This window comes from Polyodon spathula, chromosome 5, assembly GCF_017654505.1.
Source record: "Polyodon spathula isolate WHYD16114869_AA chromosome 5, ASM1765450v1, whole genome shotgun sequence".
Classification (NCBI taxonomy): Eukaryota; Metazoa; Chordata; class Actinopteri; order Acipenseriformes; family Polyodontidae; genus Polyodon; species Polyodon spathula.
The window spans coordinates 6,813,000-6,840,597 of NC_054538.1; the positions used below are offsets into that span (position 1 = coordinate 6,813,000).

Consider the following 27,598-nt stretch of genomic DNA (forward strand, 5'->3'; position numbering starts at 1 on the left):
TATATTGAAAGTGTCATGTAATCATGTGACTTGGTGCCTGCAAAAAAACCCCAAAAAACACTCAGCATTTAAAGTGAGGAAATGTATTTTAAGGTAAGATTCATTAAAGTGTTAATAGACACTCTTAGACTTTAGTCCTTTAAAAAAGAAAAAAATAATTTCATGTTTCGTTGATGTGAGAAGAGTGCAACAAAGAAACACCACCAAGTTTATCAATTTTAATCATTTCTGCTGGCTGGAAAATGTCAACCACTTCACAAACTAACAGGAGACAGAAGCAGGTTTAATATGACATGCTGAAAGGACATTTCTATCAGTTTTAACTATGTTTCATTCAGTTAAGGTATTTTGTTTTCTTTTTAACTACTAATATGTTAGCGATTTGGTGTGCATAGCTCTAGATACAGAAGCAACAAAGAATTGTACTGGTAACAAACCACATGGTCAGAGCAACTAACGAGATACAGTCTTCTTAGAAAAGTTACATCTTTCAGAAATATGCACCTTTTTGTGTTGTCTTTTTCCAATTCAATGACTTATATTACACACACAACCAGTCCCACACTTTTCAGCATTTATTCAATATCTCCAGCCAACTGCATATTCATTTAAAAAACAGTTGTTTGTGCTACAGCCTTATATTTTATTTATTTTTTTTTACAACAATGGTCACAGTTTTAACTATCTATTGACAGAGATTGTGGCACTTCTGCAGACTTGCAGGAATATTGTGTGTCCCAATACTGAGCATGCTTTTGTCAATTTGCCATGTGAAGATCTTTTTTAATTCATTTAATTAGAAGATTCTAAAATCTACTAATCATCATGCATAATGAGCAAATCACATCAATTTTAGTGCAATGTCTATTACAGTTACATAGCTGCACATCGTCTAAACATGAACTCATAACGGCTGATGAAGGAAAACCGAGGACAGCAGCCATAAGTGCTCTTTTACCATTACAACATCAAAATAAATAGGAGCACGGCAGTAGCATTGTGGAATGACACAGTTTTACTAGAACAAGACTGAATACTGAAAAGGAAAACAGTTTGTATCGCATTCCTACATTATTGTCATCCAGCAAAAGCTAGATCTAGCTATCTATCATATATATAGTATATAAAAATGAAAACAAAAACTTCACAACTGAGCTATAGCCATCAAATCAGCACTATATACAACCTTTGGAAAGAAAGATACCCAGAAAATAAATCACTACAGATGCATCAATAAAAAGCTGACGAACGACACGTAACAACATTTACAATGGGGGCTGATATGTGCATGTGTGCAAACCTAGTAGGTAAATACCATGATAAAAGCAAGTTTACACTGTTCTGTGAACAGTGCAGGCGATAAAAGCTCTTTGTTGTGCAGTTTAGCCACTGCCAAGCATCTTTGTTGCACGTTGGTTGGCTTCATCGATCCTGGTTTTGTTGGAATCAGCCTAGAAAAAAATAACAAGCAATTATAAAAATTGGCATGAATTGTCATTTGGTATTAACTTTGGTTTCAACACCCTGAATGTGTAACGCTTTTGTGTTTAAAACAAGTAGCTGGATCTATGGCCCTAATTGACTGCTTTGATTTTAGTAATGCTTTTGCTACCGATGCTGTACTGTAACGTTGCCCCTGGTTATCTGCTTACAGTGCAATTTGAAAAAAAGACTCTAAATTGGTCTCACTTGGCACTGCAGAGGAATACCGCAGAGGAACAACACATTGAACAACAATACATTTTCAAAAAACTTAATTAAAACGTGTTATAAATAGGTTACTTCCTGTAATTTCATGTCAGTGTGCATTATCGGGTAATTTCTGATTAAACAAAATATTCAAGGCTCTATGTCTGCTACTTTAGACTAAAAATAAAAATATTAGGTCTGGATGCTTAAAGTTGTAGATGTTGAATGAGCTTTACTAATCAAATGCATCTAGGGCCCAATAACAATACATGCATCCCCCCTGCTCATCCACCAATTACCTTCTCCATGATCCTGTCGATCTGGCGGTTCTGCGTATCAATCTCGTTACCCATATCCAAGGCCATGTGGCGGAGATTTCCAATTATGCCACCGACCTGTTCCAGGTTCTCGTCCATCTCATTTTCCCGAGCATCATCTGTTACCCTAGAAATGAAGAAAGAGCTCACAAGAGGCTGAAGGGTATGTGTACCCTGCTAATGGACAGCCAAGATGCTTTCTTCATAAGAATATAAATTCAACAGGATCTTGTTAGAGCATTCCTAATAAAAAAATGTATTCTTTTGGCATTAAAAGCAATTTCAAATCACCTCCTCTGCCAAGTATACGAAAGATACCAAACTAAGGCTGGCAATATAACAAAAACTGCATGTTAGCAATCAAAATGGAGCATAACATATCAGGGGTGAATCTTAATTGGCTATGAGTATAGTGCTGGAAGTCTGTAATGCATTTCTGTACATTTGCTTAGCTGGGTGCATTGGCTTGTGTAAGAGAGGACTGTGTAAGCAAAACCTGCTGGTAAAGAAATACAGTATAATCTTATATCTTTAATTAAGAGCTTCAGAAAAGTGGCATTCATTTCTTCACATTTTTTAAAAATATAATCAAGCACTTACAGGAACAAGAAAAAAAGTAATATATGATCTGAACCTTTCTTCATTTTGTCTTTCAAATCGCAATACTAAAAAGGCTTTTCAGGTTAGGGTCTACCCTAATAAGCTTGTCAGCTGAGGCTGTTATCAATCACCCTGGATGGTTCAGAGTTCTGCTGCTTATTTTTTTTTTTTATATAAATTACTTTTCCCAGACTGTCTTGGGGGCCTCATCTTGTGTCCACTTTTGTATGGTTTACTATTTGTTTGAATTCTAAACATCCTGTACCTGTCATATTTGGATGGAAAATGAAAGACTCACCTGCGGATGAAGCCACCGCTGATAGCCATCTGTTCACGCTCGTCTACAACGCGGGCAGGCTGGCTGGCTACTACACCATCCTGGTTGTTGCCCCAGGCCTTCTTGTAAGCATCACTAGACTTGAGTCTGTGCACAGAAAATGTGTGAGAAACAGCATAGAGAATGTGCATGGCTAACTTAAGTTCTGCAAGCCAGGAACTGAATTTGGCAGATGAGATTTGTTTCACTAGGGATGTTGTGTTATACCGATATATCATAATCCCTGAAGAAAAGACCTGGAAATGCTAAAGATTTGATTACACTGTACAAAAAAAAATGGGTCTGAATTCTTATTAGATACATTTAAAAATAAAAAAGCATTTTAGCAATATCTCCACCCATTTGGACTGAGACATAAAACACAGAAAACATATTTGGCAGACAAACAGATAGTACAGAAAAAACAGAACTGCCAAAGTACAGTGTGTACATCACATCAAAGATACTTCTGTAATTAGAGAAAACGGTTCAGTTCTGTTTTATTAAAGAAAAAAATAAAGTCCGAATTTTCCTCTGTGATTGAGGTAGTATGAGCAACGAAAAAAAGTCAAGTCAGCTAATATTCTCCGATGTCATTTTTCTGCTCCACTTAACATTGGGACAACACATTTTATACGTGTCATAATATATCGGTACTTGAACTTGGTGACCGTACATCTAGAAATGATGTACATACCTTTGTCAGCTAAGACAAGAAGTAAAATAACTGCTGGAATGAGTGCAGGAGCAAACACAACAAGCAATCTATCTTCCAAACGGGAAGCATTAGCCTGCACACCTGAAAGCCTATTCACAGCAGGAGCGATGCCACAAGCGTATGCGCAGTACGACAAAATAGAACTTGCAGTTTTCATATGAACCCTTCACACTGACTGAGATGCGACGGGGTGACACTGAAGCAACGCAGAATAAGATTGCTGTCTGTTTTTGCAATTTGACAGCATGGCAGCAAGGGAACTGACCAATGAGATACAGCTTCCCTTGTTTCAGTAAGCAATGGCGGAAGAAAAGATCATTTGTGCCGTTTCGAAATACTCTGAGCTGTACAATAAAGGACACAACAATTATAAAGGAGCAGCGATAAAGGAGAACATTTGAGAGTCAATTTCTGGGGAACTGGTTATAGCTGGGGTGTATAATTAGTTTACTTTTTTTGAAATAAGTATTCTGTAAAAATCTATTACGTATTCTACATTTTTATTAGCTGTATCACAGGACTATCATCACTGTCACCACTGGAATGAAAGGTAGTGTTGCAGCGAAAGTATCATTTTATCGCAGGACAAATCGCATCGCTTCCAGTGTGAATAGACCTTTGTACTGGCTGTAGGCAAGAAACAGGGAGTGAAGCACCCTCACTTAGTTCAATTGCTACAGTGGTTTAAAACAATAATTCTGCATTATTTCTAATTATTGAATGACATTTTAAATCAAGCTTTTTTTTCTTGTATTCATTAGTATTTTTTTTTAAGGATTTGCACCAGCAGTAAGAGCCTAATGGGTCTATTCATAAAGGGTTAACGTCTGTCGAAATGAGAAAGCAGGAGTACATGATCGGATTTCGCCCATAGCCACCTATTTAACAGCATTTGCTATTCATAAGAGATCATTCAGATGCGTCGTTAAGCCCCAACGATTTTCGTCTATGAAGGCATGTTTTTAACAAATTGAGTGAAAGGTTAACGATTCCCTCATTAGCATAACGTTTTCATCCGTACTGAGAGTCAACATGCTATTCATAAGAGTGAACAACAACAAAATGCTGTTGAGTTATTGAACACTTTCTATAGTCAAGTAAAAAATAAAGACAGCCTTGGCAGACTATTTTTTAAAAGACATTTTATTACGACACTTGCTCTGTTATACAGTTTGACTATTAAAAAAAAAAACATTGCCTATTAAAAAAAAAAATCTGAAGCTTTATATGAAGGAACATGTTTAATATAAATGTATACTCACAATAGAACATATTCTCTGGCATAATCATTTTGAAACAGTGCTGTGAAGCGGAGAGTAAGTGAGAGACTGAGAATAGACAGTTATTTTAGTATTATTTCTTTGCCGTGATCCACGGCTGACTGCGGTCATTTTCTATTTATTTAAGAACATAAGAACATAAGAAAGTTTACAAACGAGAGGAGGCCATTTGGCATATCTTGCTCATTTCGTTGTTAGTAGCTTATAGATCCCAAAATGTCATCAAGCAGCTTCTTGAAGGATCCCAGAGTGTCAGCTTCAACAACATTACTGGGGAGTTGGTTCTGAACTCCTACAATGCACTGTGTAAAAAAGTGCCTCCTATTTTCTGTTCTGAATGCCCTTTTATCTAATCTCCATTTGTGACCCCTGGTCCTTGTTTCTTTTTTCAGGATAAAAAAAGTCCCTTGGGTCGACACTGTCATTACCTTTTAAAATTTAGAATCAGATTGCCACGTAGTCTTTGTTCAAGACTGAATAAATTCAATTGTTTTAGCCTGTCTGCATATGACATGCCTTTTAAACGTGGAATAATTCTGATTGCTCTTTGCACTCTTTCCCAGATTACTGTTACCATATAGGTAATTTTCCATTTTGGATATATATAACTGGATATATATAGTTTACATAAGTTTACATAATAGAAGTCAGGCTTATTGGTTTGTAGTTGCTGGTTTGGTTTTGTCTCCCTTTTTGTGGATCAGATTTCTTTTACCTGTGTTCAGAATAAACAGTTTGGATGAATACTGCCTGTGTGAACCTGTTTATTTTCATGGAGTGTTACAATATACAGTATACCAGTGCTGCTGATGCAGTCGTGGGAAATGTGGGCTTGCTTGGTATTGCAAAAAAAACTGATCGAGCCTCAGTGTTCAAAAGGGAGTCTTTTTTTTCACACTATTTTAAACTCATCCCTGATTGATTCTGTGCATTAAGCAGGGTTTATTATTTTTATTATTATTATTATTAATAAACGTTGTAGTCGTAATAGTAGTAGTCTTACTAGAATTAGAGTATTATTCAAATGTCCTCAACAGTGCTTTTAATTTAGTCTTTTTTTTTGGTCCTGCAGTTAAGAATGGAAATCTTGCGTGTGCTTATGGTAATATGTTTACCAGCATTGCCAATCAAAACGAAAATACAAAGAATTTATTTAAAAAAATACTTTTGTCATATGCCATGTCCTGAATTTCTGGCAGATGTTTTGGAGGCATTGGAATCAGGTTTTGCAGTCTGCCCGTGTCTGGCAGCTGCACTCTCGGGTTTCGGTAGTAGGCTACTGTTGGTGGATTCCGTTTTTCTTTTTGCAACACCTACCGACGCCGCCCATGGAACACTAATAATGCTGATGATGTCATCAAAAAGAGGCGGACTTTCATTCATGAACGGCTGTATACCCATTCATAAAGTGCTTTGCAACAGTCGTCCGTTTACTCGGATCATTTTATGAATAGCAATATGGACGACTTTCGTTAACTTTGAAACAAAATGTGTTTTATTACGGCAGTCGGTAAGTACTTTTATGAATAGGGCCCTACATGACTAGTTAAAAGAAAAACACAGGCAAATAGGGTTCTATTGTTAATAAGAACAGCGCTCAGTATCTTTTCACAAAAACATGAAGTGACATTCTTGTCTGCGTTAAAATGGAGAGGATAATCCAGGCATGCTTCCAGTGAGAGATTACAACAGGGTTTATACTGTGTCATTTACTTTCTTTTTTAAATGGATTAACGGCATGATTTGCTAAGCTTTTCTGATAACACGTTCAGTTTAGGGATCCTATTTATGAATGATGTAATATATATATATATATATATATATATATATATATATATATATATATATATATATATATATATATATATATATATATATATATATATATACACACACATGTCGGTACACATGTCAGGGCACTGTGCACGTTTGTTTGTCCAAATAGTCTGACCACCAGCTAAACCTATGTATTTTGGGCTGAAAAATCAATTGGTGACATCAGTTTTTTATTTAGAGTCAATACCAATGTCCTACCACTCACAAAACATAAATCACGCGTATATTCGTATTCCAACATTGATAAATGCACACTTAAATAATTATACCTGGAGTTATTCATGATGCTAAATCCATTGGTCACCTTAGATTTATGATTTGAGCTGATATACTGAGCCTACTGCCCCCTAGAGGGCAAAAAACCCTAAAATCCTTACGTTTCTTGATCTGATTGTTGGAACAAAATGGAAGAAAAAATACACTGGTGTCATAAAATTTTCATCTTCTTCTATATGCTTCAAGCTGATAATGTCACCATATGCAAGCAATGCATGTGAATGCTTCTGGCCGTTTAGAATTGTTCTGGGAACAAGCTTAAGACAGAAACTACTATTCCATCAATATTTGGGTCAAAGTTGCAGTTTGGCACCAGAACATTTTTTATTGCCTTCATCAATTCCTCACAGCTGAAGAAAACGTTTCGCCTTCGGCCTTCTTTTTCCTTGACCATACTAATCTCTTTCAAGTTTGGAGAGATTGTTGAGCAGAGATATCTATAGTTTTTAAAGATCTGTTGATCAGTTAAGGTATCCAAGATGTGCACATTTTCTGCAGTCACTGGTCCACCATGCTTTCCACAATTAATAGCTTTTGTTTTACCTTTTTTTTCTTTTGGGAAAGAAACTTTTTTCTTCTTTCCTCACTTGATACGTCCTTTCATGAATCTTGTCTGAAAAGATCATTTTGATCAATGAGTCGACGTTTCTTTAACGTTTCAAGAGGAGCTTCTCCTCCTGATACCTGGATCCTGTTGTCTAATCTTGCCATCTCTGGTTCGCACCCTAATTTGGTAAGAGGAGCATACTTCATTTTGTTGAGCGTTTCTTCTGAGATAGCTAAATCACTTGAGAAAAATGCCATGGACTGAAGCTGAGTAGAGATCCTCTCTCTGATCCTTTGAGCACAGAGTTTTCTGAGTTGCAGCTCACCATCACTCACTTCTTGAGGGAATGTCATTTTAGTGTGTTCTGATAATACCTTGAGTTTCGTTTCCCAGAAGGCTTTCACTCCTTTCCAGCTCCTGTCCAAACAAGTACATTCATTCTCATCACTGATCTCCTCATCACAGAATGTACATACAGGATTTATTCCTTTCTTTACATCAATACCAAGGAGATTTAGCAAGGGAGTGACAAGAAACTCTTGAAAGTAGGAAACTACTTTTGAGCACAAGATGACCCATGGAGATGTGACATATGAGTACAGACAAGCATAAAGTGTATTACTCAGACTAGCAAGATCTTCATTCATGAACTCTTGCAGGATTTCTGAAAACCAAGATCTGCTCAGCTGTGTGGCCCCTCATTCCAAAACGCCTCCCCAGTCGATTTTTTTCTCAGGGTATCGTTTTTCAGGCATTTGATGAAATGTGTGTGTTGGCTATAACTGAGCTTTGTATGACTTCCAGAAAATAATTTATATAACTAAGCAGGAGACACTGCTTGTAGAATTACCTTTGTAAGCTAGTATCAACAAGCTGTATTGTCAACTGAGGGATTGACAGAGGAGAGCGTGTGCATCAGGTAGCTGCTTTAATAAAACTGTTGAACTGTAATCTGTCTGCATCCAGCTCAATTCTTTAAATAGGAGTTAGTTCATCACCACATCAAATTGTAGGTGTTTTTTTGGTTTTTAGGGGGCGGTAGGACATTAGTATTGAGTCAAAATGAAAAACGGATGTCGGCAATTAGTTTATTTGCCAAAAATACATACATCTAGCTAGTAATCAGTTGTTTTTATTTGTGGAGCCTCGGACGAATTACAGAATGTTAAAAAAAAAAAAAAAAACTTTTCATATTCAGTGCTGTTATTTCTAATCATAATCTTTAACTAATTAACAACATACTTATAGGCTGTATAATCACTTATAATAGATCCCTAAACTGAAGTGTTAACGCTTAGGTGCATATTCGTTTATTTTCAAATTGAAGGAATCCATGTTATTGTTTAAAACTAGCAAAAACACGCTCTAAAGGGGACCTATTGTACATGCATGTTTATTAGCCTGGATAAGATTAACAGCTTTTTTCCTTATTATGCATTGGAGAGGAAACTTAGTAAGTCTAGTTCCCGGTATTCAATAACTGGGGGGCAGATAGCATTGGAGATTAAAATCCTTAACACTAAGCTTTTTGTCAGGGTTTCCCTACAAGGCTTTTTTTGTACCATGTACAATCTACTGGGTCCTTTAGGGATTTACATTGGTCTGTGCCTAATCAGTACATGCTTAATGATTTTGTGCTTGTATTTCATATAGGATGTAGGGCCAAAGTCCTTATTTTAACAGGGGAACAGCATTTTCGGCTAACTTCACAGACCCTGATTACCACCAATCTGACCGAATGGTCTGCTGAACCAAGGTAGGTCCATGCAACAAGTACAGCAATATATATATTTTTATTAATAAACAAATCAGGAATAGCATGTTCACACTAGAAATACCAGAGAACTACCGCATACCTAGAACTACCACGACCGGTCAATTTGACTGCCGTATTAAAAAACAACATAAATGAAACATTGAAAATTAAAAGAACATTTGAACAGAAATGGGTTTATATACAGACATATTATATAAACCACAACTGCAAAAAAACCCGCTAAAAAATAAAAAATTAAGCATTTGAAAAGAAATAAGTGTATATAAAGGTATGTTATTTATAGAGGAAACTACAGTCGAAACGATGTATACAGAATCTCTACAGCACAACATGTTATCAAAGAAGTGTTTGCACAATCCCCACAGATGTTGCACTTTATGCAATGCACTTTCCACACACTGCCTTTGCGCATTGGGCACAGCTATCAAGAGTCTTGTTACCATTGCATCGGGCAAACTGTTATTGTCGTCGCTTGCGGCTGGCACTATGGTTGCTACCTACAGCTGCGGGTACCTGCTTTGCACTCGTCTTCTGTTCAAAATGTTTCTGGCGAAGTTGTTTGGCTAGCTGCAATTTATAATTTCTCCTTGTTATCTTCTTGCCCGTGCATTCCTTGTAAAGAATGAGAGTTGACGGCTACGAAATCCAATACATTGTAAAACACGTGAACAGGCCACCTGTGAGACCCAGCTTTCACTGAGTATTTCTGTACCATCTCGTCTGAAATATCAGATCCATACTTTGTTGTGTTGTTAAACTCAACAGTCTGTTTTCTTTTCTCCAGTCCCTATGGTAAATGACAGACGAAGGGAGCTGAGCATGATTCCATTGTTTCTCGGCTGCACTTGTAAACTATTATGAGTGCAGTCAGAGTGCTTCAGAATTATTGTGGAGTGCAGCTCTGTTTACAGGTCTCTGTGGCAGTTCTCTCCTGGTTTCTTTTTTTTCTTCTTCAACTCTTTTTCCAATTGCAGTTAGGTAAAAGAATAGTCAGTGGTAACATTTCTCCCTTTTCCTAAATAGGGTCCCATTAGCTGAAGAACCACACTGTCACCCAGCCTGTGCGAAAATGTGCTCCTGCTAATCTGTCATTTTTAACACTGTGGAACCACAGCAAGACCACCAGACCTATAGTGCTGGAGGACAACACAGATATGAATAGCTCCACTGCAGACCCGCAGGTGACCTATCGGCCACAGGGGTCGCTGCTGTGCGGTGAGCCGTGGAATCCCCTGCTGACCTAAGCCCTACCTACCTGGGCAGCAATTGGCCAATTGTGCGCTGCCCCCTAGGAACTCCCGGTCCTGGTCGGCTGTGACATATCCTGGACTTGAACCTGCGATCCCCAGACTATGGGGCACATCTGCATGGAGCGCCTTTGCTGGATGCGCCACTCGGGAGCCCTGGCCCTTTGCTTTTGTTGGAAAAAGCTGCTCATCCATTGTGATGTTCTCTCAAGGGTTGTAGCAGAGAATTCTGTTATCAGTGAAGCATTTCCAAACTTAGGATGCCAGAGCAAATTGATCATTTTGATGGTGCACGCTTCTGGTCGTCTCAAACAGTACCAGGGTTGATACAGGTGCAGGGACTGATACAGGCGAAGCGGCTGGTACAGGTGCAGGGGCTGATACAGGAGAAGAGGCTGGTACAGGTGCAGGGGCTGATACAGGTGAAGAGGCTGGTACAGGTGCAGGGGCTGATACAGGAAAAGCAGCTGGTACAGGTGCAGGGGCTGATACAGGAGACGCGGCTGGTACAGGTGCAGAGGCTGATACAGGCGAAGAGGCTGGTACAGGTGCAGGGGCTGATACAGGAGAAGAGGCTGGCACAGATGCAGGGGCTGATACAGGCGAAGCGACTGGTACAGGTGCACGGGCTGATACAGGCGAAGCGGCTGGTACAGGTGCAGGGGCTGATACAGGAGAAGTGGTTGGTACAGGTGCAGGGGCTGATACAGGAGAAGCAGCTGGTACAGGTGCAGGGGCTGATACAGGAGAAGCAGCTGGTACAGGTGCAGGGGATGCCACAGGAGTGTATATTCTTCCACATTGTCTTCTGCGCCCATTTACGAGTCCAGTTCTGTGTCCAGGTGTTCCCAATGGAATGCCTGGGCAATCTCTTCACGCACTTGGTCCTGGCACTTTCTCCTATGCAAACCTACTCTTCACCAGAATCAGTTTCATCACTGTCAGTGACAACATTTTCATCTCCAGATTCAGATAAATTCTTTTGTAAATCCAAGCATTGCTCAGCAGTCTTTGGCGACTCATTTACAATATGATTACCATAGACACTTTAGATTACAAGAAGCCATTAAAGTAAGGGCTGCAGACTGATCTAATCACAGTTCAATACATTGCCACCACAGTCCTGCATGCTAAATACAAATAATACAATATGATACTGTACTGTATAAGTAAAATACAATTGTTTTCTATGTAGCGGTCAATTTGACCGGTCTGGTAGTTCTAGGTATGAGGGTAGTATATCGTCTTATTTTTGCAACCCAGCATCTCATACTTTGTCAGAATAAGTAATATATATATTTAGGAAAAGTCATAACCGCACAGTCCCATATCTGTCGGACATGCGGAGTAAATTAAATTTAAAAAACGCAAATGGTCAAATTGACCTTAGTAGTATTAGTGTTTATTCATTTAAAATAAACATTGCTTTACTGCACGGATATATGATCTCACTGAAACTGTTCAAATGTTCATTAATCAAGCTCCCAGCCTAATAGCACCTGAACTCAATCCACAAGGGGGCTAACTGGAAATCAACACATATGCTTCTCACAGACGTTGAAGACCAAGCATTTAGACACCATTTAATTCCTGAGACGTAAGACACCTGATCTGCCTAACCTACAGCATATCGTAGTAGATCCATTGGTTTAATACATTTATCACAAGAGTTACCAGTATTCTTTTAGCATAAGCCTAGTGTTCCCATAAAGTATTGTATCATCACTCTGCACGCAAAGGTAAATTATCCATATGTGGTATCATGCTCTCTATAAATTATTTGATGCTCAAAAGGTAACATTATAACAAAAATACATATCTTGTGAAGTATATATATATATATATATATATATATATATATATATATATATATATATATATATATATATATATATAGATACCTATTTTTTTTGCATCACCCTATATCTTAATTGTTTAAAACGAAGTATTTAAAATTCAGTGAAACCTGCTGAATCCGATACGTTAACATACTGAATTACATATTGCTATGTATTTTTCCATGTACCTACATTGTTTTTTGATATAATATTAAGAATTCTAAGATGGACTAAACATTTGCCCATATATATATATATATATATATATATATATATATATATATATATCGGCCGGTCTGACGGAGAAACAAAATGTCAAGACGGTAAAAAGTAACAAAAATTTTTTTGTACTACGTACACTTATGGATTATTTCATATAACTCCATCAATTCCTGCTCAACTAACCATGCATTATACTGTTTATTTTATATATATTCTATTTATTTTATAAAGTTTGTTCCCATTGAGAAATCCACTACATTGAGGAAACTATTATAGTAGGCAAAATAAAATGAGCTCTAACCATGGGTTGTGATTTGGTGCGGTGCTCAGTGCACATTTGGATTTCAGTGTTATGAGCATGCTATTTAAACACTGCTTTGATCATGCTATTTAAACACTGCTTTGATCATGCTATTTAAATACTGCTTCAGTGACTTGTATGTATTTCAACATTTTCAAGTGGATTTTGGAATATTATTTTAAATACATTTAGAATATGTCTAAATTGTAAATCAATAAAAAAAAAAATTGAAATCAATAAATCCGAATGAAAGCAACCAATCATTTTGTTTTCTTAAGCATCGGCAGCTGAAAATGTTGAAATGCCATTTTAAATATCCAGTTGATGCATATTGATGATCTACAGTAGGAGGTCACTGCAGCATGCCTGATTTTAAATATCCAGTTGATTCATATTGATGATCTATAGTAGGGGATCACTGCAGCATGCCTGATTTTAAAGAGCTGCTAGGTCTCACGGGATAGTCTACTCTACACTATGAAATGAATGCATTTGAATTTGTTTGGATTTTTCTGCATGCCACATGCTCATCCTGCCCTTGCATGGTTGAGGTGTCCAAGGTTTAGATTTACAGCCTTGGGTACTCATTTTATTTCAATTTTGGCAAGCAGGCAGGCAGGCAGGCAGCACCTACTTGTTACATGGACAGGAACAAAGACCACAGAATTTTCCTAGATCCGTCAAATTCTTTTCTGCTTCTTTCATGTCCTTATTGATTTGGTCCATTCCCTCCTCGATGCGTTCCAGTTGTTCTGATTAAACACAAATATTTTATCCCCAAAGAATGAAGCAGATGAGAAAGAAAGGACAAAAAAGAGAGACAAAATACTTCAGACATTCACTGTGACAAAAAACAAAAAACAAATCAGACACCACCACATAGCAGAGCTGGCACCCGGTACCTACTTGTTACAAGGACATATGAAAAGGCCACAGCATTTCCCTAAATCTTTTAAATTTTTCTCAGCCTCCTTCATGTCTTGGTTGATATGGTTCATGCCATCTTCGACCCGATCGAGTTGTTCTGGTCAGGACAAAGGGATGACAGCAGTGGGATGAATTTTATCGGTCTTCAACAGAACATGACTAATGACCACTAGATTACAATAGAGTAACTGCAATGCATTAAATAGGGACGATGCATTGGTATGATAATGTATGCAGGGCTCAATGCTAATATGACGACAGTGATAAAAAAAAAAAATTATATCGAAAATGAAACAAAATAAAGCCTTGCAGGAAGGTCATTTTTATTTCGGCTTTAGGAGTCAACATGCAAATATTAATTATAATTGTCATGATCTGCCTGGTAATAAACGAGCCTGGTAACTATGCACCACTGCATATTGTCACAGCAGGCATCCAGATCTGAATTACCCTTCTTATGCAGTCAAATGAAATGAAAGAAGGCTACCACAGAGAAGTTTCTGGGAGCCACACTCTGTGATAAACTTACATTATTTAATGTACATTACTTAAAAATATAGAAGTTTGCTTCTATGATTTTCTCTGTACTGTGAGCAACAGGAATGTGTACAAGTAACAAATGAATGATAACCTTCCCATGAAGTTCATGTAACAGAGTGACCGAGGACCTACTTGTGAAAACTAGATGGTAATGGTAGGCCTAACAGCCCAGGTCGGTTGTTCGGTAGGGGCATTTTGATCTTGAAATGTTTGTAAAATCCCTGGAGTGCAGCTATTCCCTGTTTCAATGTACTGTACAATAGACTGTAGGTGGAATTATCGGGCTATATTAAAACATATATAATAATCTGTTGAGTTTAGTAAGCAGTTTTGAACTTCTTTCAGCTCACTATCTTCCATCGTTCATCTCCTCACTAGTTGTGACCTAACGTTAGAAGTGCCTGTTGGGCATAAAGCTTTTACTTAGTTCCTGACATTGAGAAAGAATAGCTAGCTTTTCAAACAGCCTCATTGCCAGGTAATAACTATTGCCTTTACAGTGAAAGCTAGAGCAACAGTCTGACAGAGTGCAGTCAATGTCAATAATGGCTTTAACTGCAGCCAGGATTATAACCTGTTAAAAAAACTAATATTCCTTAAACTAATCCTACATTAAAGAAGTGATCTCTTGACAAATAGAGGACACATGATAACTGCGAGTTATTCTACAAACACCAAGGTATGAGTCCCTATTTACTGGCTCAAATAACACTATGCTACTCAATTACTGTACATGTTACACACATACAATATATATATATATGCACTGTACCTATCAACACATACACTGCAGTACATTAGACACAAGCTTCAGCTCAAATACATTTTCCTCATTTCGTTTTCCAATCAATAAAATAATTCAATGCACAGTCTGAATGCGGCACTACATTGCATGCTTATCTTCAGGTATTGGACCAGATTAATACTTTTATTTTCTAGCTATTCTTCTTATATTTCCAGCTGTTATATGTATTTTAGTAATATAACATAACATGTACTTTAGAATGTGTACAGTTAACTAATAGTCAGTGTTATAGCATTAGTTTAACATTTGTTGATTAGTTTTGTTGTATCTGTGTTTACCATGCCAACAAACTATTTCAACAAAAGCTGCTTCTGCAAAGATTCTTCAGGGCTGTTTGTGAGGAAGTTAGGCGGGGAAGCATAGTAGCGTTGCATGGGTTTCAGTGAACAAGCTTCACCCATGGGCGTCTGTGTCCCCGCTTTACTTCTCCCCATCAGCCTTGAGGAATCTATTCAGAAGCAATGAGATAGTAAAAAGCACAGCAAACAACGATCTAACACAGAACACACAGAATACTGAAGCGGTAAGAAATGAAATATTAGGAAAATGTAGAAGATATAAAGCGCCCCATTGGGTATCTTGGAAGCACAATTGTGAAAGCATATTGCACATTGTAAATGCATTGCAATGTGAGTCATGCATTTCTTTGTCCAGGATGTATATTTTAGTTTTCAGATTCTGGAAGATGCATGTTGATATGCTCTTACTGCTATGGATGCAGTTGTCTCTGTTTCTGTGATGCTGCTGGGCAAGGGTCTATTGAAGAGAAAACTCAGCTACTGCCTGTCCAGTACACCTCAACAGAACTGCCTGCCTTCTGCTAGTTACATTAAATAACAAGACACTGAATGGAAATTTATTAAGAGGGACAAGCTGTGGAAAGAAACATGGAAATAAAACCCATAATGCATCTAACAGTAAATTGGCTTTGAGATTCTGTTATGAATACTAATGGCAGCATGCTGGAACCCGAGAAGTTTAAAATTGGATTTGAGATCTAAATGGTTGTAGTTCAAGGCTGAACATAGACTATATTGCATTTAAACTATCAATAAAACAGACACTGATTTTGCAAGCTTTAGAAGGGTGAGTGTTGTTTATGTGCTCATTTTAAAACTGGAATGTGTATGCCTTGTTTCATAGCCATTGCATTATTGATGAAAAAAGAAAGGTTTGCTGAAATTGAAGCACCCAGTGGAATACAGGCAGTAATGCATCTCAAATAGCAAAACCAATAAATAGTTATCAGAAACTTCAGCCTGAACTGATGTAAGCCAAGGGGACATTGCGACAGACTCGCATTTCAGAAAACTGATGAAACACCTTCTACTGCTCACATTAATTCAGATCTGAATCACTCAGAAGAAAAACATACGCTGGGAAAATTCACTTGTGACATATGCAAAGAATCCACTAATAGGACGATACTGAATAATACATCGACAATATTTTTCAGATTTTTTTTTTTAAAAACAGGGATTAGATAATGAGTTTGGAGAATTTGTATGAAATATATGTCAGACTTTTGAAACCAGTTGCTCTTTTATGCTAATTACAGATATCACATGCTACTTAAGAGAAGCACATGTTCTTAATTATATGATTGTTTTTCATATACATTTTTATTAATGACCTTTAAATGCCTTGTGGGGGAGCTACAGCTAGTCGCTAAACTACAATGAATCAGTTCTGAACACCTGTAATGGTTACGCACTCTTATCTCAAGTACTGAACACTGGATTACACCTCTTGTGTGATCAAAAGACAGGAGATTTATGTAATCTGTGTTAAGATGTTAGCATAAATACATCTCTCGGATATTGTTTTACAGTCTTTAATCCAAAGCAGGTTATTGGTTTTCTTCATGTTTAATTGCCGTGTGAAACACTACACATTTCTGGTTAGAGATCTGCACACAGCATCATTCCAGCTGCCACTGAAAAGCTGTTAATGATCTGGTTTGTATTTGAAAAAAGATTACTGTCACTAAATCAATTAAGTTAAGTAGTTAGATTTTAGTGGAAAGACAACTATTTCAGTTTCTGAGACAATATTACTGCATACATCTATAGTTGTGAATTGCTGGGGCCTGTATAACAGTGGTGAATGTAGTACCTTATATTAAAAGGAGGTAGTTTTAGAAGGCTAATCCCTTTATTTAGACCTGTTTAGTCTCCAAAATGTCACTTTTGTAATCTCACCTAACATTTAGCAATCATATCTCTTATAGGTGGATTCCATCAATACCACTTCCACACCAGGCCCGTACACTCTACTATTAAACAAGAAAAATGACTACTTCATTGTTAATTATTGTGATTCATATTGTTAAATTTGGTTTGCTTTCATCAACCCTGAATGTTAACATTGTACTGTTAAAAATATATATGAATTCTTGGAAGATTAATATACATGTGCTATTTGCTTTTCTGTTAAAATGGAAAAAAAGGAAAAGTAATAATTAGAAGTGAAGAATCTTAACAATGTATGGCAGAGTTAAACGGAATTCATTTCCCCTCAAAGAAAGCTTTATCCTGGCTTTTCTGTGGTATGCTTTTTGATATCTAAAATATGTCTATTGCTTTGCATTTTCTAATTCGCAAAGCTATCTCATTTCCACCTAAAAGCACCCACACTTACCTCCTTGCTCATCCAACATAACCAAAGTCCTGATACCAGCATCTTTACTCTACTCCCCCAAAATGGAAGCAAGACACAGAAAAAGATACAGAGAGAGAAAGAGAGAGGAGATAAGATCAGTAAGGAAATGCGCAGTCCTCAACTTAAGAAAGACAGGAACAAAAAGTTAGTAATAGAGATTGCAACATTTAACATTAACATACAAACAAACAGAAAGTACTACTGAAGACAAGAAACAATTCACTTGCTTGAAAACAGGACATAGGGTACTATAAAGCAAGCCATGGGTATACATGGAACCCTAACTGTGTCCACTTGAATAAGTGGGTCCTTACTGGACAATTTTTGTTATTTATTTATTAATTTATTTTGGTAAAGCAATCTAGAAAATCAGTTCAAGGTTTAATCTCTGGTTAACGTTCAGTTACCCAGTGAATCTGCATCCAAGAATAGCAGAATAAACCATTTTAAAGGGTCTTCAATGTGTTTCATAAACGGCGGTGCAGGACAATGATAATTGAAATACAGAGAAATAATGATACAAGCAGTGTCCCTGCTAAGTGATGACAGAAAGCCAGCGGATAGGATCAGATTTGAAAAAAAAGTAATATTTTAAATAACCTCATGAACCTTCCACAGCATTACACTGTAGTTTAACAATGACATTTCCTAGTAGACTCATGTCCTGTTTAAGTATTACATCCATGCTCTTGAATTGCTTTATTCAACCACCTGTCAGTAAGCCTGTGTGGAAGACTTTACTGCATTGTAATTGTTGCTCTTAATTTTACAGTATGCACCAAAGCCCTTAACTCAAAGATAATTTCCTACATGCATCACTTGGGACTTGTATTATTTGTGACAGCCTGACATTGCTAGAAGTCAAAAGAGATACTAAAGGGAAGTGGCAATACCCCATGGTTACAGGAAGACCTTCTAGTCGTGCATTTTAATACTTTTATCTCTCTCTTCTATTTTGCCAGGCTCTCACACGGCTCTGCTCTCTTAATATAGGAGTGAAATTAGTCCAGAACTAATGTCTTTCCTATCATAGTCTGACAGCTTTACCCCGATGTCTATGAACAGATTTTTTGCTAGAGACAAATGCATTGAGCAGAATAGTGATATTGTCTGATCATGGAGGCCAAGGGCATTTGTAGGCACCATGTGATACATTACATTACCATTTAACCCTCATAGCATTTCAGGGTTTTAGTGGAACATTTTAACGTCCTACCATGCTCCTCACTTCAACCATCCTTGATAGATATTCAATTATCCTAATTCAAACTATATTGTAAACAAAGACACTAAAAGAGGAGATTGCAATGGAACGTATGTAGGTACTTGTTTCAAAAGGTTGTGCTAAAGGAGTGATTGCAAAGACTTTACAATAACCTCTTTTTAGCATCACAAATATTATTGTTAAGATGAAGATACTTAGGTTATTTGTTTTTTTTGTACTTTAATTGGGAGTGTGGATATTTTTCAAGATTCTTAAAGCCCCACACTGTAGACAAATAAAGTAAACACTTTTTCCTGGTGCCAAATACTTCCTGTGGTAAAGGTCAATTTCTACAGCCTGACCAAAGGGCCTGTAGGCCTAGAAGGAATGCATGATATTCCTATCCTGGCAGGAAGAGAAAACTCCTGTCTCGCTGTCTCAAGGAAGTTCTTCACATGTTCTTTAATTGTTGAGACTGAGGTAAACTATCCCTTGGTGGCAAAACTGCACAGTTACAGGCTACCAAATCCCACCCTGCTCACAATGACAGTCTGAACATGTAAAGCTAGGAATGCAAAAAGGCAGTTTTTCAATACAGCATTTCCACAAGCACAGAGTGCAGCTGATTTGTGAATAAGATTGCTTCACAACACCAGTGAATACACTGCTCCTTTTGTTTTTAATGGGTTTGCCTTTTAGTTACACTTATAAGAATAATATAATATTATGTTAACATACTGAGTTACATACTAATTTATAGTTTTCCAAGTACTTTATGAAATACTGAGTTCTAAAAAGTTGTAGGTGACTTTTGGCCGTAGCTGTGTGTGTGTGTGTGTACACACATACAGGTAGGCTAATGTCACTATAACAAACTCTTCTTATAACGAACGCCTGTTTTTAATGATCCCAGCAGTACTGAACAGTACTGAACTTTCGACATTGTCAAGTGTGTTACACTGTCATTGAATACAAAGACCATGGTGGACTAATTCAAAGATGGCCTATTGTAGTTTAAATCATGCATGACGAATGCAATCATTGCTTGTCCGTCATCTTCACACAAACTGCAACCAGGCAATGGGCGTGAGGAGCAATCTATGCTGGATAGTTTTTCCAAGAGAAAGGACGTGTCATTACTGTATTCAGCATGTAAGTGTACATGCTTTTCCTTTTCATTTCTTTACTGTTTTCTTTTAAACATACCTGTAGCAGGGTGATTGCCCTGCACAGGGGGAAATAGTGTTGGTGTAATTATTTATATGTGGAAATAGGTTTGTTTTCTGTGCTTTTTGGAGTTGTTATGTTTGATCAAATGATTGTCTACAGACGGATGCTCAATTGAGACTTGCTGTCTGCTAGGCTTGGTTGAGAGTAAGGACAGCGAGTGATTGGCTGTGCCGGTTCTCAATGAGGTGTAGCAGGTTCCTGGAGCGGGACACCTTGTTCAGTATGTCTAGTGCTCACCCTGTGTGGCACCTTTTATTTGTAGTTTTTGTACTGTGTTATATTTTGCCTTTTGTACAGTCTTCTGTATGTGTCCTCTGTGCGTTACCATCATTGCTAGTATCACATGACCCATTTGTTTACCTTCTGTTTTGTGTTTAATAAATCCTGTGCGTCTGTGCCGGCATTTCAACTCCAACTCTCATGTCTCTTTGTCTTGCAATGCGGTTACCCACACACACAAGTACCTTGTCACAATACTGTTTAAATGTTGATCAACATGAAGGAATCTTCATAAAAGTACTATATATTGATGTTCAATTCAAATGTGCCGTTTTGTCATTATTCTGATACAGAAAAATGCCAAACCCTATTATAGTGAACACCCTGATATAATGAACATTTCTCCAGGTCCCATGGGGGTTCGTTATAGTGAAGGTAGCCTGTATATGTGTGTGTGTGTGTGTGTGTGTGTGTGTGTGTGTGTGTGTGTGTGTGTGTGTGTGTATATATAACCTATATATATATATATATATACCTTCCATTGCCTCAAAGTGGCAGGAGGGTGACAACAGGTTCTCAAGACGAAGTACATGTTCAACCATGTTGTGAAAGCTTGAGCAACATATTTGGCCAAAGTGGAAGGGGCACTCACTAACCCGCTTGGCCAGTGTGGTGAGTTAAAGCCAACCACCCCATGGCCCTTATTCCATGGAGGCTGGATTGCTGCCGACTAAGACATCGGCCGGTTAGGCATGAAGGCAGAGGGTGCTAAGAATCACTGGGTTATGATTTAAGGCTGCCACAGAACACTGACCATGGCCACATACAACTGCAGATCTCTTTCAGGTGAAGCAAGACTTCAAGAGTTGGAAGAAAAACTCAAGTGGCACATCGTAGGACTAAGCGAAGTACGGCAAAAAGATGAAGGACTACTGGAACTCAAGAGTGGACATCTTCTCGTCTACCGAAGCATTACAGATGGACAAACAGGGGATGTTGGATTCATTGCCCACATGAGAGTCAAGAATAACGTAGTAGAGATTGACAGCATGTCAGAGAGGTCCGCGAGACTGATAGTGAAAGTTTCAAGGAAGTATGAACTTCAGGTCATCAAAGCGTATGCACCAACAACAAGCTATTCTGATGAAGAAGTCTAAAATTTTTATGAAGAAGTACAAGAACTATATGAAAATGGGAAGAACCACTGTAAGTTCATCATCAGTGACTTCAACAGCAAAATAGGAGCCCCGCAAGAAGATGAGAATTGAAAAAGCCTTTGACTCTGTTTACACAAGATCTGTGTTAAACTCTCTGAAAAAACAAGGAATTGAGAAAACGTACAGAGACTTGATCAGCATCATATACAAGAATGCAGCACCCACAGTAAGACTCCATAGAAACAGCAACAAAATCAAGATTGAAAAAGGAGTCCATCAAGGAGATACAATTTCCCCAAAGCTCTTCACAGCCACGCTAGAAGACATTTTCAAAACACTGAATTGGGAAAATAAGGGGCTGAAGAACAATGGAGCCCACTTGAATCACCTATGATTTACTAACATATTTACAACATGCCCAGAAGAATTACAAACAAGAATAAAGGAACTACACAAGGCTAGCATCAAAGCGGGTTTGAAAATGAACCTGAAGAAGACTCAAGTGCTGTTCAATAAATATACCACTCCACAGGTAATTGAAGTCAATGGTATCAAGCTTGAAGAAGTCAATAACTATGTGTACTTAGGACAGTTAGTTTCAGAAACGAAGAACCAAATGTGCAAAATCAACAGAACAGCAAAATTAGGCTGGAGTGCCTTTGGAAGATTAAGCATGGTTCTGAAAGGGAAACTACCCCTATGCCTCAGTCTTGAAACAATGCGTGCTGCTAGTGCTAACTTCCGGATGTGAAACCTGGACCCTCAGTGACTCAAAAATGACTCAAAAATTCCAAACGACTCAACAGAGTATGGAAAGATGCATGATGGGAATAACAAGAGCAGAAACTGAAATGGCAGTGGGGCAGAACATGTAGCAAGAAGAATAGACCATCGCTGGACCAGGGAGATACTAGACTGGATCCCAAGAGATATAAAGCGACCAAGAAGAAGAACACCAGGAAGATGACAAAATGAAATTAGGAAACATGCAGGAGCACCGTGGCTGAGGGACGCAGCAGACAGGCTTTTGTAAAACAATCTTGGGGAGGCCTTCATCCAGCAGTTGATTGAAAAAGGCTGAAGATGATGATGATGATACAGAATATATATATATATATATATATATATATATATATATATATATATATATATATAATATTATATATATATATATATACCCCCTGGGGATCACAAAATTTTTTTAAAACTTGCTTAGATACGAAGTATGTAGTCAAATCTTTAATTTTACAAAGCGCTTCGCACACACTGGTGTGTGTTATATGGGTGGAGTTTTTATTATTATTATTATTATTATTATTATTATTATTATTATTATTATTATTATTATTATTATTATTATATTCTTATATAATAATATAATAAGTAGTGGTTATGCTTGTTAAAATGTGGCAGGGTGCACTTTCCATATTCCTTCTAAGAGCTGCTCACTGAAACACTGCAGTGCCGATCAATGAGATCTTCCACCTTCCACTTGGCAGCCAGACATGCAATTAGTGGTAAGGAATCTGTGATTGTTTACTGTTGCACCTTCCCAGGGGAGAAACCACAGAGGAAAGTAATCCCTATCCTCTGAGCAAAATATACACTCAGAAACATCTCAAGTTCGCATTCCAGCCTGGCAGCAAAGCTGGCAAAGAACACTATGACCTTCTAGCACAGAACCCCTCATCGGCTGCTGCATCAGGGTATCAGGACGTTCAGCCACTGGCTCTTTATTTTTACAGCAAAAAGCCACATCTTTATGCTTCACTGCATTCCTCCTATTATTCTGTTAGTTTTTTTTTAACTGCTATTATTCAACACTGACCTAGATACTGTATAAAAACGTGTTGTTTGTAAAGAGCGAATACACACTGGTATTCTTTACCAAATGCTGCCAACACATCATCATTGTAGTTGTTGTTGTTGTTGTTTAATTTTGCCGCAGTAATGAAGTCTGAAAGGTTGGAAAGGAGAAGATAAATTCTTATTGAATTTGGGACGTGGCAGGACTGGCTCTCTAATGCATGACCGCACTAACAAATAACGTCAGTTCACCTAAAGGCTTTGAATCACTAGCAATTGAACTGGCAATGACAACAGCTTACAATTTAAATTGACAACTTGGAGGTGAGATTTTTACAGACGGAAATACACTAAAGAGACTTGCATATGCTGGTACACAAACAGCCCATATTTTAAACCCAAAGGGGCAGTATTTAGATCTGCCTCTGTTTCTAGCAATGGAATAGACCCCAATATCCTTCACTCTTTTTACTTGGGACTCATGCAGTGGTGGCCTGCAGTGTTATACAGCAAAACCGGGCTGAAAACCAGGGCATTATACACCTTTACAAGGATGTCTGATAACCCTACAGGCAGGCCTGTTGATTATGTGAAGTCACTTGCATGACTGTATTATGTACGCATTATGATAAAGGCCTGCCCTTTAGAAACTGTGACACTTCAGCCATGAGTTGCTCTTCTCATAAGCGCTATCCTGGTTAAAGTGGTGCAATTATTTTTCTGGGGAATGAAGGCCAAGAGTCTTCCACTCATTTAGAAAGTAGAAGGTATGTGGTGCAGCTTAATGTTTGATGATTTACATATGATTTACATATGATGACTTTTTATTTTTTCGTCAGTTCTGAAACATATGACATAGTGTTTGCCGACATTTTCCTCACAAGTGCACAATATTTATAATCACATCAGAATTTAAAAAAAAAGAGATATTTTACAGAAATATGCCCTTTAGAAAAGACAGGCATCTATATGATTGTGTTAGAGGTAAGGCCCCATTTTAATGTTAAAAACACAGCATAATACCAGTTTACTGTAAATGTTTCTATTGATAACTCAATTATAAAACCTGAGATGTTAAATGCACCACCGTTCTTTCACTAATAAAATAAGTTATATAATGCAATGATTCACATTATTCCATATAGCTCAATACAACGAGACTAAATGTAATTATAGAAAATATAATTTAAAGCTGGCTAAGAAATGTAATTGCTGACTTGCAATTTAATTGTATGTGGGTTTAATTTCAGGACTACAGAATTAAAGGTACAAGTAGCTATGCCAAGGGCACTTATTGTAACGTTGACCTGCATTATATTAGCTTTCTTTTCACTGATACGATGGGCTCACAATGCCTTTAAAAGGCACAAAACAATAATTTTACCTGGCTGTTTCAACTGCAAAATGGATAGCAAAATACTACTTCGATATTTTTAGGAGTTATAAAGCTCTGTTCATGGCTGAGTCATGTAGTGGTTGGTTTGTGATGTCAACAGCAAAAGGACCCCTCAATCAAATACCCTTTTCAGGACACCATTAGCCAATCACTAATTGAGCTGGGATGAAGCATTCTGGGAGAGTATGTTTTCCTGTAAGCTTTGTAAATATATAATGTTGTTTCTCTACTCAAGCCTTACCTCTTCAACCAGCTGCAGCATGCGACGGGTACTCTCCAGTGACTGTAAAAAAAAGAATATTTGATGAGAATAGTTTTGCAGCAGTGGTGTGTTCTGTGCAGTGTCACTGTTCAAACAATTTAAGACCAGTATGATATTTCATTTCACACAGCTGGCATTTTTTTGAAAAAATGACATTACTTGTAACTACATACGTGCTAGCAGCTATTTTTTTTTTTTACCTACCGAGACCGCTTGTTTATTATTATGTTATCCCTGAAGAGATTATCCTCTTTAAATATCATGAGCTGTCCAACAAGTGCACCAGTCTTCCTCATGGCATCTATTTTCTAAGAATGCACAATGTCTGGACCTTATATTGCTCATGTTCCCTCTCCTCATACTACTTCTTCCCTACATATCTTAGATTGAAACGTTAAATGGATAGTACATTTACTTATTCATGGATACGATTTCATGTCCTCTGCACCAATTTTAGTCATTTGCTAGAATCATTATGCTGATGCTCATCTGTAAAATTAATTTGGAGATTGTAAGCCCTGACTGCTATCCCCAGAAGCTGAAATATCATATTTCAGAGCAGCAATTTGTACGACCGGGAGAGTTGAGAATTTCAGTGTCTAATGAGTTTCTGGTTGCCTCTCACAATCTCACTTTTCACAGTTTTGCTTAATATTTTATTTAGTTAGCTTAATATTTGTTTTATTAATTTATATTATTTATATTTTCTATCATGCATTCAGTTTGCTTCAAGAAAGTGTCCTTAATCCAAAGTTTCCAAAGCATTTCCTATAGCAATGAAATAAGTGCATTTTAAAATAGACCTGTCAGCCAACAAGCATTGCAGTGCTGCAAGGATGAGCATGTCCAGAGGCACAGTTTACACAGCTCATGACACTTTTGATGAAATGATGCAGAAAACTTTTATGTTTTTAAGGGCTGTCGTTGCAAATGCACTTTCTTGTCTTTACTTATTTTTTTAGTGAAACACATTTATAATCACAATACCTCATCAGCCAGCTGGTCAGCACGTTGCTGCATATCTTCCAACTCATTACGCATATCCGCTTCTTCTGCCATTGTGAAGGGATATATGGAAGGATGCTTGTGACCAACTGTTTACAGCAGGAGAGTCAGTGAGTTCTGAAAATAAAACAACAACAAAAAAATATATATAAACAGTATGCTTCTTCATGCACCTTTCAGCAATATCCTAGTGCTGTTTACATGACACAAAAACACCAGCCACCATTCAAGCAGGACTACTGTGCTCTCTGAACTTCAATGGGAATACACACACACTGCTAGCTTGCTTGCCAGGTGTCTTTCATTTGTGATTTTTGAGAAAGGATGTGACATTGCGACCTTTCACCTCCTTTATTCCCACCTGCTTCTTTACTATTCTCCACAACACAGCTAGAGCCGACAGAGTTCAAAGGTACCAATATTGCAAAGGCTCACTTGAAAAAAAAAAGAATCTACTGTAAGTGTAAATAGCCAATATTAATCTAATATAACAAATATTATTATTATTATTATTATTATTATTATTATTATTGTTATTACTTAGCAGAAGTCCTTACCCAGGGCGACTTACAGTTGTATATAAAAATCCATATCAATAATTACAGTACAATTAAGAGCAAGATACAAAATACAGTGACTTCAATCCTAATAAGAGCAAAGACATACACTATGCCCCAAGCCTCATTTGTGTTTATAAATCTACCAATGTGTAACCTGCTCCACTTTCCATCATTAAATTGTGTAGAAAATGCCTCTTCATTTAAGTTATACAATAGCTCCTAGTTTAAGGGACATTTAACATATATCTAAAAACACAAGAGACATTCCGACATTAAAACATCGTTTTGAATATGATGTGGAGTGTATAGTGGTGCTTCAACCACCCACTCAAGTTCAAGCTCTATAATAGCTTCCGGGAATAGCAGAGGGCAACGCCAATGGGCTGGATAAGTACTTACAGTGTCAGGCATCTTGCCTTATGGCAACAATCTGGAAACTGTATCCTTTAAAAGCACATTGTTATATCCTCAACCAATACCAAGCAGCCAGCCTGCTGCTGCAGTGCTTATTTTCCAAACAGAGCAAACATTGTTTCTGTATTTAATTACCTGAAACATTTCTCTATATCTCTCTCTTTCTCTCTAACACACAAGCACAGCTATTTCATTGAAAATGCTTTGAGAAAACTGGATGATTGCCTGCCAAGGCATTTAAAGCTGCATCACCGGTTCATTTGTTTGCTTGAGTGACTTGTTGTTTCCACTGTTCTCTATGGACAAGGCTTATCCTTTGACAGAATGCACTAATCCGCATGGGGCAAGGGAGGATAACAACCGTAAATCATCTACCATTCCTCATAAAATCGCAGTTCTCTTTCAATAATGTACACCTTCATGTACAGTATTTATCGCTGTTTTATTA

At 37.5% G+C, this 27,598-nt stretch overlaps 1 protein-coding gene across 2 annotated transcripts in view; it reads right to left on the bottom strand.

Moving 5' to 3' along the window:
• Positions 1-204: 204 nt before the first annotated feature.
• Positions 205-27,598, bottom strand: part of LOC121315493 (synaptosomal-associated protein 25) — a 50,816-nt gene continuing 23,422 nt past the window's right edge. The window contains exons 2-8 of one of the 2 annotated variants that reach the window (XM_041249621.1): positions 26,159-26,293; positions 25,151-25,192; positions 17,877-17,925; positions 13,871-13,988; positions 2,905-3,030; positions 1,989-2,133; positions 205-1,451 (exon numbers count right to left, since the gene is read on the bottom strand). In XM_041249621.1, coding sequence (XP_041105555.1) covers positions 1,383-1,451; positions 1,989-2,133; positions 2,905-3,030; positions 13,871-13,988; positions 17,877-17,925; positions 25,151-25,192; positions 26,159-26,230 — 621 coding nt within the window. In that variant the 5' untranslated portion in view covers positions 26,231-26,293 and the 3' untranslated portion in view covers positions 205-1,382. Of the gene's footprint in view, positions 1,452-1,988; positions 2,134-2,904; positions 3,031-13,598; positions 13,717-13,870; positions 13,989-17,876; positions 17,926-25,150; positions 25,193-26,158; positions 26,294-27,598 lie in introns of both variants that reach the window. The other variant, XM_041249620.1, reaches the window with a different exon arrangement.